The sequence below is a fragment of the Amblyomma maculatum genome, chromosome 1, assembly GCF_055883805.1.
Source record: "Amblyomma maculatum isolate TAMU_Amacu chromosome 1, ASM5588380v1, whole genome shotgun sequence".
Classification (NCBI taxonomy): Eukaryota; Metazoa; Arthropoda; class Arachnida; order Ixodida; family Ixodidae; genus Amblyomma; species Amblyomma maculatum.
In genome coordinates this window covers 410,272,563-410,287,503 of record NC_139344.1, presented here as the reverse complement: position 1 = coordinate 410,287,503, position 14,941 = coordinate 410,272,563, and the positions used below count along the sequence as shown (strand labels likewise).

General features: G+C 44.0%; 1 protein-coding gene across 1 annotated transcript in view; it reads right to left on the bottom strand.

Moving 5' to 3' along the window:
- Positions 1 to 774: 774 nt before the first annotated feature.
- The window catches only part of LOC146208924 (decapping and exoribonuclease protein-like), a 34,029-nt gene continuing 19,862 nt past the window's right edge, over positions 775 to 14,941 (bottom strand). The window contains exons 4-6 of the mRNA XM_084596504.1: positions 10,373 to 10,508; positions 7,016 to 7,101; positions 775 to 1,083 (exon numbers count right to left, since the gene is read on the bottom strand). Coding sequence (XP_084452630.1) covers positions 963 to 1,083; positions 7,016 to 7,101; positions 10,373 to 10,508 — 343 coding nt within the window. The 3' untranslated portion in view covers positions 775 to 962. The remainder of the gene's footprint in view (positions 1,084 to 7,015; positions 7,102 to 10,372; positions 10,509 to 14,941) is intronic.

The following is a 14,941-nucleotide window of genomic DNA, read 5'->3' as shown; positions in this document are numbered from 1 at the left end:
TTACCTAGTTAATTAATATCTTATTATTTGAGTATTTGATTTGTTACTTCACTGCTTTATAATTAATCCATTATTGCCGAATTATTTATTAAACAATTAATTACGGATTATTGCCAGTTTCGTAGCAGAATACGGCAGTCAGACTTTCGCTTTCACTACTTTAGTCGCTTCATTCTTCTAGTAAAAGCACGTATGATACGACACATCGCACAGTATCTTTCCGCCCTGGAGACGAAGTGCTACTCCGGACACCAACTCGCATACCCTGCCTGTGTGAAAAGTTTTTGAGCTATTTTATTGGCCAATACACGGTTCTAGAACAAACTTTCCCTGTAGACTATCTCATCACACCTGCATCGCCTGTTCGCGATCTTCGGTGTCGCGGCACCGAGACTGTGCACGTGTCGCGTTTTAAACACTTTAATCGCCGACCTTGAGATATAATTTGCGATCAGGTTGGTCGCTTTCGTTCGGGAGGGGGAATGTTGTAAGCACTGTGAGTGAACTTCATCTTCATCTGAGCGTAATCATCATCGGTCATCGTGTCGTGGGAAAAAGACGAAGTGTTGATGAGCATCGGCTTGTCGGTAGCTGCGGCTTCGGCCTATCTGAAATAGAAAGGTGAATTTGCTGGTGCCTCCTTCTGCCTCACAATACTAAAAATACCCCTTGTTCTTCCCTGTAAACTGCACTAAAACGAAGTGGAAAGGCAAGATGCTGAAGAAGAGATGTCTTCAACATTCAATGACAGTTCAGATAATTTGATTTTGTAATTACAGCATTTATTTCCAAATACAAGAGAAAGGAAAATATACAAATGAGAGAAATGATGTTGCACTTTGCTCACAGGTTAGACAATTATTTATAAGTGCCTCTTATAATTATTATTATTATGCTTTAATTTAAAGCGGTCTTCCGCTATCAAAACAAATGTCCTAGGATGCAGCAGGTACAAAGGTGCATCACATAGAATCAAGAGCCTGCAGGTACCAGTCTGGCAGCAAGGCGAACATTCCAGGGTCCTTCAGGTGTTTGCAAACTATTTCGCGCGATGACGGCAGGTACTGGAACAGGTATACGACCCTGCATAGTGCCACAATCAGTGGCAACAGTTGGTAAGAATAGACGTAGAGCTAGGAAAAGCATTCGAAATTCGCTCTCCAAGCAACGCCTGTCATATCAGCAGATACAGTGACTTTCCCTGTTGAAAAAACTACGTGAACGTTGGCTTCACACTAGGTAATCCATGCCATTCTGAATAATGTTGAATAGGAGTAGGTAAATGGCAGCATACAGGAGCTCAAAACACGTGTTTCAGTTTCGCCACTTTGGCACCAGGCAACCCACGCCATTCAGAGTTCTATCGGATTGGAGTGTCTACAGCTCCTGTTGCGGCCTTCTAGAAATATAAATGTCTTTTGTATAAAGTTTATCTTTTACACCTACACCTTTTACATCTAATAAAGACATATTGCAACAAAGTCTTATGTTTAACAGAGTGGCTGTTCTGCACGAACTCATATTTTCAATGCTGTAAAATATTATCGCTCTTAGGTGTAACAATAGTGAAGGAAAAGGCTGATTTTTCTGAATGGCCAAATTACCAAGGAGTCAAAATAACTTGAAAGTGGGACCTTATTTATAATCAAAGCAAGAAGGCAGGGAGTATGTTTCAGAAAGCCCATGATTCTTTAAATACTGGAAACAGCATGCTTTCAAAAGTTCCTAGGTTGCCATCGTGCCTGTAATCATGTTTTTCTGAGTTGCCCGGCCGCAAAACACTCTTCAGACATATCGAAAACCCATTGCTCTTCGCAAGCAAATGACCTTAGGAAAACTCTGAATTACTTCCACACAACTCTCTTGATTGTCCACTCCCCATAAAGTGCCAGCACACTTTATTCATAGACCAGTCTATAATGAATATGGAGCAATTGCCAAGATGCAGTTTTGCAGATTTTGGTTATTTTTGCCAGTTAAACTGTTACTGGACGCTAACCTGATCAGTGACAGCAAAGAAAATGTAATAGTGTATACAGGTATCGAAAAGTCATGTCAATTTTGTAATTTCCAAGCACATCACCATGAACACTGAGTGCACAATGTGAATAATATTGCATTATACCGGCAGGGCCACACAAAGTACTAGCGTAGCTGCAGAACCTGCCTACTGCAATGAATGTATCAAACCATGGTCAACGTTTGAGCTCGTAGAGATGCAGCATGATCGCTGAGAAATAAATTATAGTTAGACACATTGGCTGCTACACATTATAGTAGCACTGCTGCACATACAGGTGTGAAGCAAATCTCAGTTTCGCCCCTATTATAGTATGTGTACTGGCCTATTTTCAAGTTCCTTTCACGTGGTTTGCCATCCAGGTCTCGTATACTGCAGGAAACTTGTTTATTGTTATAATCACATTATTCCTAAATGAGGCGTCTGGTATTTTAAAATTTATTTTTTTAGGACCTGAAATGGCCCTTGTGACATCTAATATGGGGGAAACAAAACTGACTGAAATGGTAATGCAATCATCCAAGACAAAAATGATAATTTATTACATACAAAAGCAGTAGGGGTAAATACAAGGAACCTCACTTTGCGCTGTGTTGTAAAACATTTTGCGAATAAGCAATGGATACTAAAGCGTAATTCACAAAGGGCAAGTGATATTTCCCGTAAAATACCAAAAATCCTAATAAAAACAGCATACACAATTGTATAAAGTAAAAATCTTCAAGTGAACATTCATCCCTCCTGTCCATGCTCCTTCGTATATGGATTCTTTCTAGTAATTTGGTTATGTAGCAATGACGTTAACTACTACTCCTTCACTGTGTTCGTGGATGTGCTTGCTTCCCACAAGTTTGCTAACTACACACAATTGTGTTGTGTTGTGTTGGATTTTTTGGCGCATAAGCAACTAAGGCTATCATGCGCCACGAGCAAGGTGAAAGTTTTTTTTTGCAAGAAATGGGAAAATGAGTGTGTTAAAAACTAATTTGTTTAAAAAATCTCCTTTTAAAAACTTGGGTTGTTTTAGATCCAATGGCGCTTAAGCTGCCAACACCATGATGTGCCTAGCACAAGGTTTCAGTTTCTCTTAGTGACGTATGTTTCATTTTTTCCTACAGTTTGTGTAAAACATTTGCTTCCCTTATGAAACTAAAAACACAAGATAAATCAACAAGTCCATCATCATCTAACATCAGTTTAGGGTGAAAAGGAATGTATTCTTTGTAAAATTTTGCAAAAAAATTTTTTCTTATTTCTTTCAAGACTTGCGCATGTGAATAAAATGTGGTTAATAGTTAGTTCCTCTCCGCGGAGATCCAATGCATAGGATCCAATGCATAGGATCACTTCTTTAAAACGCTCCTTATGCCGGCACGACATCCACTCTCCCAAAATGGGCTTTACTAAGTGTAGTTTATTTACCACTTCACTGTCCCAGGCAGACTGCCATTTTTCTTTTAATTTGAGATGTACAAGTTTCGTACAGTCTTTGTAAGGTATGCTTATACTCTTTATTTGCTTGTCGCGGGCTTCAGCAGCACATGTGTCTGCTCTGTCATTGCCTTTAATGCCCACGTGACTCGGGACCCAGCAGAATTTTACGTTGTATCCTCGAGCTATGGCTGTTGTTATATTGTGTATTATGTTTCCGAGTAAAGGAGCAGCTGCATTTCTGAAATTTAGAGCTGTGAGAACACTTAGAGAGTCTGTAAATATAATGCTGTTTATGACATTCTCTTTTAATATTTTCTCTACGGCAACAGAAATGGCATAGGATTCAGCAGTGAAAATAGACGCGCAGTGTGGAAGTCTTATGATATCCACAGAATCTCCCTGCACAACTGCACTTCCAGTGTACACAGCAGTTTTAGATCCATCGGTATAAAAGTCTGTGAAGTTTTTGTACTTTTCCTGCAAGTTTAGGAATTCCTGAATAATGTGCTCTTGTGGGGTTTTGGTTTTTGGAAACTGTGTGAGAGTGAGGTCACAGATTTCAGGAGGACTGTACCATGGAGGTAGAGGGCTGTTGTTTTGTGCGACATCAGGCAAGGTGTCCAGGATCTGCAGCTCACTGCACATGCCTTCGAATCGCATGATCAGTGGTCTTGTTGCTTTGTGTTTATTTGTGAAAATTAATCGAGAGGGGCAAGTTGTGACAACTGGATAGCAGAGGTGTTTTTCCTGTGACCTTATTCTTAGAATGTAAGCACATGTGATGGCTATTCGCCTGTCTTCCAGTGAAGGCTCATTTGTTTCTACATACAGGCTGCTTATAGGGGATGTTCTGTATGCACCGCATGCAAGGCGCAGACCTAAGTTATGTACATGGTCCAGTTTTTTTAGATATGAAGGCCTAGCTGAACCGTACACTATACTCCCATAGTCCACGCGGGAGCGTACAACAGAACGGTATACATGTAAAAGACATGCCCTGTCGGAACCCCAATGTTTCCGCGAAAGAACTTTCAGTATGTTAAGAGATTTTGAGGCTTTCTTTTTTAGTGTGTTTATGTGAGGTAGAAATGTGAGTTTTTTATCGAAAGTAATGCCTAGGAATTTGTGCTCTTCTTTTAATGGTAATTCGGTTCTATTTAAGTGCAAGACAGGGTTGTTCTAAATACCCCGTTTGAGTGAAAACATAACTGCCACCGTCTTTTGGGGGGAAAACTGAAACCCATTTTTGTCGGCCCATGCCACTAGTTTATTTATTGTTATTTGTATTTGTCTCTCACACGTTGATATATTGGAAGAGGTGTAGGCTATCTGGAGGTCATCTACGTAGAGTGAACACATAATGGAATTTGGGATTTCATTGGTAATGGAATTGATTTTTACAACAAAAAGCGTTGTGCTTAGAATGCACCCCTGAGGTACTCCATTCTCCTGAATGAAGCTTCTTGACAAGGTGGTACCGAGGCGCACTTGGAATGAACGATGTGAAAGAAAGTCTTTTAAAACACTGAGCATTCGACCCCGGATGCCCAAAGCTGCTAGATCACGTAGGATGCCGAATCTCCAAGTTGTATCGTATGCCTTTTCTAGATCGAAGAAAACAGCGAGACAATGCTGTCTATGTATAAACGCCTCGCGGACAGTGTTTTCGAGGCGTACTAGGTGGTCCGTAGTTGAGCATCCTTTCTTAAAACCGCACTGATGAATATTAAGAAGTTTACTTGATTCTAAAATAAAGGTTAATCTAGTGTTTAAAATACTTTCAAAAGATTTTGCTAAACAACTAGTTAGGGCTATAGGCCTGTAACTCCCAGGACAGGTCGGTGGCTTGCCGGGTTTTAGGAGCGGCACAATTATGGCTCTTTTCCAAGTCTCCGGTATTTTAGCTAGTACCCAGATTTTGTTAAAAAACTTTAGAAGCGCTTCTACAGATGCTTCTGATAGATGGGCGAGCATCTCATAATGAATCTCATCAGGACCAGGTGCAGTTTTTTTACCGCAAGCGAGAACATCTTTCAGTTCTTGCAGCGTAATCAACCTATTGTAAGGTGTGTTCGTGCTGCCCCTCGTAGGAAGCCTATATTTTTCAATCCTGTCCTTGTACTTTAAGAATGTTTTTGTATAGTGTGCAGAACTCGAAATTTCGTGGAAATGCACACCTAATATATTAGCTTGTTCTTCGATGCTTGTCTGTGTATTAGGAGCTGTGAGGATTGGAATTGTGAATGGGGAGAAGCTGCCATTTAGTTTATGAATTTGTTCCCACATTTTTTTTTTTGATGTTGTGGAGCTGTTTATAGATGTAACATACTTCTGCCATGATTTTTTTTCGGCATTACGACGAATATATCGAGCTTTGACTCTTGCTTTTTTAAAAACTGTCAGATTTTCATATGTTGGGTACCTCCGAAAAATACCCCAGGCTTTATTTTGTTCTTTTTTGGCTTCTTTACAGTCCTGTGTCCACCAGACTTTGTGGTTTTGGTGCACTACTCCTGTGGATTGGGGAATAGATAGACGTGCTGCCGCAAGAATGCATGCTGTAAATATTTCATTCATTTTGTCTATATCAATTTTCTCTGAATATATTTCATTTAGACTGGCTTCTTGCCTGAACAAAGACCAGTCAGCTAAATGCAGTTTCCACCGCCTGGGTTTTGTCGGGATGACTGATGGTGAGGATGATAAGCTGATCATGACAGGAAGATGGTCGCTTCCGTACGGATTATTTAAAACTTCCCATTTAAAATCGGTAAAAATAGAAGGTGAACTAAAAGACAGATCTAAAAAACTCGCTTTGCCTGTGGCTGGGGAGTAGTATGTTGGATTGCCAGAGTTTAGGAGACACACGTTGCTGCATAAAATAAAATCTTCTATAAGCTGACCACGAGTATCTGTTTGCTCGCTGCCCCAAAAACACGAATGAGCATTAAAATCACCAACTAAAAGATATGGCTCGGGAAGCTGTTGTAAAAGGTCTTCTAAATCATCTAGTGTTATCTTGATGTGTGGTTGGAGGTATACTGAACATACTGTGATGGTTTTATGTGTTAATAATGTGGCTGCTACCGCTTCAAGTCTGGTATTAAGAGTCAGCTCCTGAGCAGCGATTCCAGTTTTCACGACGATGGCTACACCACCCGAGAGTCTGCTGGACAGCTCTCGGTCCCGGCGGATGATTTTATAATTTTTAAGGAAATTTTTGTTCTGAGGACCTAAGTTGGTTTCCTGGAGACACAAAGCCAATGGGGAGAATGTAGCCAGGATGTCCTTTATGTCGCTGTAATTATTTAGTAGTCCTCTACAATTCCAATGTATTATACACGCCATCTTATTTTATGAAAAATGTGAAAAACTAGCTTAGCTTTTTTTTTGGCCCAACGACTCGGGGCCTAACTACACACAATTAGCTACCTGACATGAGCCGCTGGCTTGTGAGCAACGCCTGTATCTGAGGAATGCGTGTATTGAGATATTGTACACACAGGCTGCACAGGGACCAGGCGCGAGCAAGAACGAAGAAAACAGTGAGACAAAACTAACCCTGGGTCGTCCTCTTCGACGTGTCGCTTGATGAACGAAAGCACCTGGTCGCAGAACGTCATGCAAACTGCTTCAGACCACAGGCCCTGCATGGGAGCAGAAAGAAAATTGCAGTTTGCAATTCCAGTTGTTTTAGTGAAAATGCCCTAAATAATGGTATGCTCAATAATGTCGGATGGATTGATAAAGAATATGCACTCTGTGGCATAAAGGTACTTTCATTTGTTAAACAGAATTTTTGATAGTTGACTGCTCGATGTAAGTAATAAATAATTTTAGCGGAGCGTGCACGCTTCTGAATGAGCGAAGACAAATGTCCTCTTATATATCGAGGCTATTACAGACCTGTCCACGTTCACACATTTCCACCTCGCAAAAAACGCGCACCCGGCCCACACGAGCACGGCGTAATGTAAAACTACTGAAGAAGCCACAGTAAAATTAAATGGCTATTACACCTAATTTCTGGGTTCGTGTTTTATCATTTATAATGATGTCTACAACATTATTGTACACGGATCACCACGTCACATTTGCCTACGACTGAATAATTTATAATCAAATTTCTTTTCCCACCTGTTTCGGTTTCAACAGCTGAGCGATGGCTGTGACGTCACAGTCAAATCTAGGGCATGCGAGGGATGCCAATACAGCTATATAATCATTGCTGTGTTATTTGAATTCACTACAATAATAAAGACCGCCTACCTCAAGAACAGGAATCGCTACAAGTGAAGAATGAGCGATTATATCGCTGTTTATTCATGCCATGCATCAAAACATGATTGTGACGTCGCAGCCATCTCTCGGCTGTCGAAACCGAAACTAACGAGAAAATAAAATTCGATTATACATTATTTAGCGGTCATAGGCGAAACTTGAGTGCAGCTCGGTATACAGGAATGACTTACGCATCATTACCGTTAGAAAATGCCCCCCCAATTCGGTGTCTTAGTCCTTTAAGGACGCTGGCAGTATGACCCGCGTAGGACAGGTAAATAAAATGAAAATTCCGAGCCGCAACCGCGATACAACAAAGACAAGGATCACATCGTGCTTAACGTCGTGCCTTAATAAGTGCAGTTCATTGCGACAATTAGGGCAGGTGTACGGGAGGGCTGGATACCAGCGTTTGTAACGCTGCAGTAGGCAATTTCAGTGTCAATAAAAACACCGATATCACTGACCTAATACTGCCATCGTCAGGACACGAGAGTTACGTTATCTGTCAGTATAAGGAAAAGTGCGAACTGATTCTTCAAAAATTAGGAGCAGCTTAATGCCAAATTCATTTCCGATAGTTCATTTATCTAATGCTTCCAATTTCTCACAATCGCGGTTTAACTTCGAAACCAACCACATTTAAATTAATCTCATTTCAAGCAAACTGGAGGCACATGGTTTCAGAAATGGCCGAGGCCAGCAATGGGACCATGAAACTTGATAGCAGCGCACGGGGTCGCCTGGTTCCGTGTCAGCCATAAAAAAATTTTTGAATGAGAAATGCAAACACTGTCATTTGTTCCATGATGTTTGCACGCGTTAGAGAACACATGGTGGTCCCCACGGCGATCCGCTTATAACTTATGCGGACATTACAAATTGTTTACGCCTCTGCAACAGGGCACTCTCGAGACCCGCCAAAGGTCACGACAGATATGAGGAGTGCCACCTTAGACGGCTCCAAACCGGGTGTTTCCTAAATCCCGCCGTAGTAAAACACGTGGACCCGACATTCACGGGGAGGTGAAAATTCTGCGGGCAGTATACTGACTTTTACCACATGGTGTGGGCCTGCCAGCAAAATACAAAAATAAAAGTTATGAAACAGCCAACTAGGGATGGGTGGGAGGCGGCCCTGTCCAGTTCGGACTTGGAGGCGCAGAGTGCCCTGGTCCAGAGAGCTCGGGCAGCGGCGGCGGTCAATGCCGTTCCGGAATAGAGTCTCCCACTCAGCTACACAACTATACACACCTCGCTCCCCAATTCATTTGAATGTAAATAAATGTTTCTCCTCCTTCTCTGCACCGGCTCTCTACTGATTTCTTTCGTGCAGGCGCGGCTGAGGTGTGCAGCGGAAGAGGGACGGTTACTGCGTCTTTCCTCTCATCAGCATTTTTATCACTAGCTGGAGTTTAACGTCGACAAATAAACTGTTATTTTCACATAAAATTCATTATAGCTTTTCAGCCCTACAGCAGTTTGTGATGTAGACTATCTGATTTTTCCAGCTGGCAGCCTCAACATTCTCAATACATTCACTCACTCACAGAGCCACTCGAGGCAGCCTAAGAGTGCCGTAAACGCACGCCCAGATCAATGAAAATTAAAGCACTGTCACCTCACTTACAGAACTGAATAGGTAGTGGACAGCCTAATAAAACAAAATACAGTGATTAAGGATACGAAAATAGATCTAAAATATACCCACGAGAGAGAAAGCTAACAATCCGCCGGCCGGAGCAGTCCCGCCTCGCCGCCTCCTCTGCTTCGTCCTACTATACGATTACACATTATAAAATTATGTGGCGCTGCGTGTCCTAATTAAAGGGGCCCCTGGGAAGCATAGTTTCCCTATATCCATATATCATGGAACTATATGTTATTGATTCAGAACGTAACAAGTACCTCGTACTTCAGCAAGAAATTTTATTAACTCCTTCGCGTAGTTCAGTGCCAACATGCAGTGCTCGCATTTGCTTTCCAAACTTACAGCCGTCTGCCCTATGTACAGCCTTAATTCCTGTCCAGGCTAGTGGAAACCAGTGAAACCAGGTCACGCAACATCTCTCCAGCAAGTAAAAGGGCTGCGCCCATTGAGCGATTGCTGGAAAGTTCGCTTACAGTACTGTATACCCGGCGAAAAAAACAAAAAAAAAAAAACAAAGCCTGTCTCACATGTGTTCTAGCCTTATGTATCCCACTTTGACGTGTTTCACAATTATTGGAAGCTTTCCCTGAGTATAGTGTAGTTGATGGCTTTTAAATGTTTTGACAGCGCTTTAAGTTAGTTCAAGTGGTCGAAAGAGAAGACTGCAGAAGAAGGCCACGACAGAAAGGAGACAGGGAGGAAGAATTTGGACGCCCTCGTGGGGATAGAAATGCACCAACCTGCACGAATTTTCTCAGTCATAGCGTAGTTTAGCGATCATGTTTGATATAGCTTGCAAGCAAGATCCTTCTAATCATGGGGTTCACTTGGCTCGCTATGTTGTGCGAGAATGCACATGAAGATTTCTAGGAACTGGAGCGAAATGTTGGCAGCTACACTAAATGAGTGCACTCGACAATTTTTCTGCTGACAGCATGCGCAGAATGCGGCACAAAGACGAGTGGTACTCCACGAACCAACCTCACCTCTGCTGTCTCCTCCATCCTGCTCACATGGAATTCTTCGAGTCTTCGTACTAGACCCTCTTCATCGCGAAAACCGCAAATCACCCGAGGGATGCCGGCCACGAATGACTGCGCCCACCACTTGAGCAGCTTGAACCTGCGCATATTGTGAACGGCGAGTATATCGCCCCAAAACGGCACATGCTCTACAATGGACGACATAGTTGAAGTTTCCGAATTAATTATGACGTGTTCATGAGAACGACATTCAAGGCATGTTTATATTGCGCTCCATAGACGAAGGTTCCAGTTCCTGAAAAAAAAAAAAAAAGAATGGGGTAATGCTTACCGGAAACAGGGCTGCTAAAATTAAATAAAAAGCTAAGTGTCGGTGTTGTTGTCATCGGCTAGTCTTCCAGGTCAACTACATGCTCCGACACAAATTTTTAGGTGCAGATTTCTGCGCTGTTTCATGGCTGTTTACTTAAAGAGCAGCTGCATCATAGGCACAAAGACGAGCGGTACTCCACAAACCAGGCTATCTAATGCACGCAAGTTGTTTTTTTTTTTTTCTTGCGCTTGCATTCAAGCGCATTTTTCTTGCGCTTGCGCTTGCTGATGCCGTAATCGACAATTAAATCTGGAGCTTCACCTCTCAAGCACTGCAGTTTTGCGGTTAAGCTCGGTGATGATAGTAATATTTCTTATAATAGTTGCCTTCGTCCACCTGCTGTGCATTTTCTGATAGTGATAACCAACATTTCTAGGGCTTTGCTTTCAGCGGTTTTGTTTTTACTTCTTGAAACCAAATGTGTCTATGCAGGAAACGTACCGGCATCGTAAATGACGTCATCATGCGGCCCCCACCGTCGCAGTGCAGTGCGGAGAAGCCTGACAGCCGCAGCAACTTTAATCGCAAATTGCGCCATTGTTTCAACGCAAGCTGCGTGCCATGGGTGGAGAGTAAGGGGCAAGGAAGCGGGATCGAATTCCGGCCTCGGTGGCTGCGTTTCGGTGGAGGCGAAACGGAGTGTCGTCCGTATGCTGTGCGATGTCAGTGCACAATAAAGAACCCCAGGTGGTCGAAATTTCCGAAGTCCTCCACTACGGCGTCTCTCATAGCCTGAGTCGCTTTGGGACGTTAAACGCCACATACCAACCAACCATCCATTTAAGGTGGACAATAAAAGTTGTTATTCATCGATCTAACCATGGATATACGAAGCTGACCCCGCTGGGCGTCCTGTCCGGATGTCCGTGCGGCGCCATTCATTTGCCGCTTCCTCGAACGCCGCACCACGCAGTAAACAGAAGCAGACGCAGATGTATAGGAGGCGTTAGTACTGCAGGCATCAGCGGTGTTTGAAATTGATTTACAGGATAGAAAGTATCTGTCACAATTCTTCGCGGACACAAGTACCACGCCGTAAAGGAAGGGAGGAAGGTGGGAGTGAAAGAAGAGAGGGAGATAGAGGTGCCGTAGTGGAGGGCTACGATCCACCGCGCTGTAATGGCTTTCGCCTCATCGCACTTTAGTGGTCCAAAGTGCCCTCTAGAATTTTTTTCTCATCATACTGAGTTGATGGTTGATTTATGTTGCAGAAGAGTTCACTTGGGCATCCCATGCGCGATTTAATTTTTTTACAACGCGCAAGCAGTAGTTTTAAATAAGCAAAAAACTTTAATCGAAATTCAAACTGCCGCACGGGTCCCGTAGAGCACAGCTTTGCGTGACGTCAAATGATGACGGCATGCAGCCGAATTGCACAAAAGCGCTGCCGTCCTGTAGAGGTGTGCAAATGCCAATCGTTGTTGTTGTAGTGGTTATTTATTATATATATAAAAGGAAGGAAAAGATGTTTGCCAGCCCCGGTATCTGCTATCTGATATCTGAAGCACGTACCTTAACTGGGGCGGCGGAAATAGAGGGACAGCGAGGAAGGAGTAGAGGAAATTAAAGAAGTGAGCGATAGGGAGAAAGGAAAGGGTAGGTAAAAATAAAAAGAAATATATACACTATAGAACAATATACAGTAGTTTGCTTGAGGCTGGCCGATGGCAATCGTTGTCATGACACCATATGAAACATACCATTTGTTGTTGAGTTCTCCTCAATAACATCGGGCAGTGAAAGCGAGGACTAGTCGGACAGTCGCAATTGAAAAAAAAAATGCAATAGCCGGAATGCACGCCCGATGAGGACAGAACGAGCGTGCGATTTTAAATGCTTTTGTTTGTTTGTGGGGTTTTTAACGTCCCAAAGCAACTCAGGCTATGATAGACGCCGTAGTGGAGGACTTCGGAAATTTCGACCACCTGGGGTTCTTTAACGCGCACTGACATCCCACAGCACACGGGCGCCTTCCTTTTCACCTCTATCGAAAACCTGCTGCCGAGGCCGGGATTAGATCCCGCAACCTTGGGAACAGTAGTCGAGCGCCGTAACCACTGCGCCACCCCGGCTAAATTACTGCCATTTATGCACTCGCCATTTATGCACTCGCCATTTATGCACTACACAACGTGATGGAAGTGGACGGCATATATATGATGGCGACTGATTATTACGTACGCTGGTTATGTACTGCTGATCCGTTCTCGCCTCGATACCGACCCAAAAAGCCCGCCTCGCCGCAAGTGATGAATATTGTTCCACAGCCGCAATATCTTTAACACACGAAAATTTAATGTATTTTCCACTGAATGGCACTTGTAACCAACCTGTTGATCACGGCTACCCATTACGATGAAGTCCAGCTGCAGTGTCAACGTTTGTTTATGAAAGGGAACGAAGGTGCGCGTCCGCGCATAGTTGCAAAAAGGGGACGATTACTGGTCATTTTCAGTACTTACACCTTTGACGCTAAAACAATTTTCAAGAGCAACATGTACCAAGCAGTGTCCAGTGTGCCGTCCGACGGCGTTTTTATACACTCTTATAGTATCACCAGACGAGGAAGCTATGCTATGCCCGTCCCGTCTTCGCAGGATTGTTTGCTGGGCGTAATTTTAAGTGATAAGTCAAAAAAATGCCCGACCCAAGCCGCATTAAAAATTGTGCGGTGAATTTACAACGTTTGCCGCACAGGATGCTGCGAGCTTACCGCAACGGTGCTGCCCACGAGGGCGGCGGACGACGGCGCTCTGGCCGCGCGCTACGCCCTAGTCGTCGCTAAGCCTAAGCTGTTTCACATTGAAACCGCAGTGGACCTACTGCGCTTTGGGATTCACCAGAGCTATAATAAAAGTATATTGTGTAACTAGCTCTCTGAACCCAACTGTCTCACAGTACAATAAACGTGCAATTTCGGCGACAATTAGCAGCAGAGCTGGTACGAGATCGGATGAGCTGCGCCACACCGGCTACTCCAGAAGAGATTTGCTTGATTCGCAGTTAACACTCCTACCACAAACTTGTTACAGATCTGCGATCGTCAGTAAGGGTTATTTCTCGACATTGCTTTATCCAAGCTCGTATTATTTAAGACTTAAAGAGATTTTATCATACCTTTCTGACAGTGGCGCCAAGAACCCGCCGCGTCGGCACAGACAGAGTGCGGAAGGAGGTGGCTTAGCTCGTGTTGCGGGCGGGAGATCGTCGGCACCGCATCCGATTTCTACCATCGCCTGATACCAGGCCAAACTCTTCCATCGCAAGCATCTTGTGTTGGTAGCAGCTAGTACCGTATGATATGGTATTAGCACAGATGCGTTTAGATTCGGGAACCAGCTGGGGCACTGCATTGCAAGATTAAATTGTCGCCCAGCGCCTTGTCTTCGGGAAATAGGTGGAGAATCGTTGAGCTGATTTTCGTTGACTAATTCGTGCATCAAACAGCACCAACGCTAGCTACCACACATTACTGCAACGAACGCATTAAGTGGGACCCCGCCGGGGTGGCGCAGTGGTTACGGCGCTCGACTACTGTTCCCAAGGACGCGGGATCGAATCCCGGCCTCGCCGGCCGCTTCTCGATGGAGGCGAAAAGCAAGGTGCCCGTGTACTGTGCGATGTCAGTGTACGTTAAAGAACCCCAGGTGGTCGAAATTTCCGGTCCTCCACTACGGCGTCTCCATAGCCTGGGTCGCTTTGGGACGTTAAACCCCACAAACCAACCATGAATTAAGTGGAAGCTAAACAACAATTCGGCGATTACATGATCGATGCTGTTGCAAGCTAACTGACGATCGTAACTGCGGTATGCCTGGCTGTTTACGAGTGGCGCCACCGACCCTTGCCCCGTGCTAGAAGCACCGCTGTAGACCCTGCACGTCAAGATATGCGACCAACAAAAGGCTATAAAGGCGACCCCACACGGAGCAAGCCGCGCGGCCCGCACCCAGTAGGGCTGCTGTATTCTGCTCGACATCTGCTCGACGCTCCAGCACAACTGTGACGTCATCAATTTCAGTGCTGGCTGTAAAAAGTCCCTGTTTGGCAGCGCGAGCCGCGAGTCCCGGGAGACTATCTTTAAAATCACTTTGCGAGAAAATTAATCGTCCTTCAACTGCGCTGTTTGGCATAGATGATCGTGACGTTGAGAAAACTTCCCACATAAACTTCGTTGCTATCTATTAGCATGGAAACAT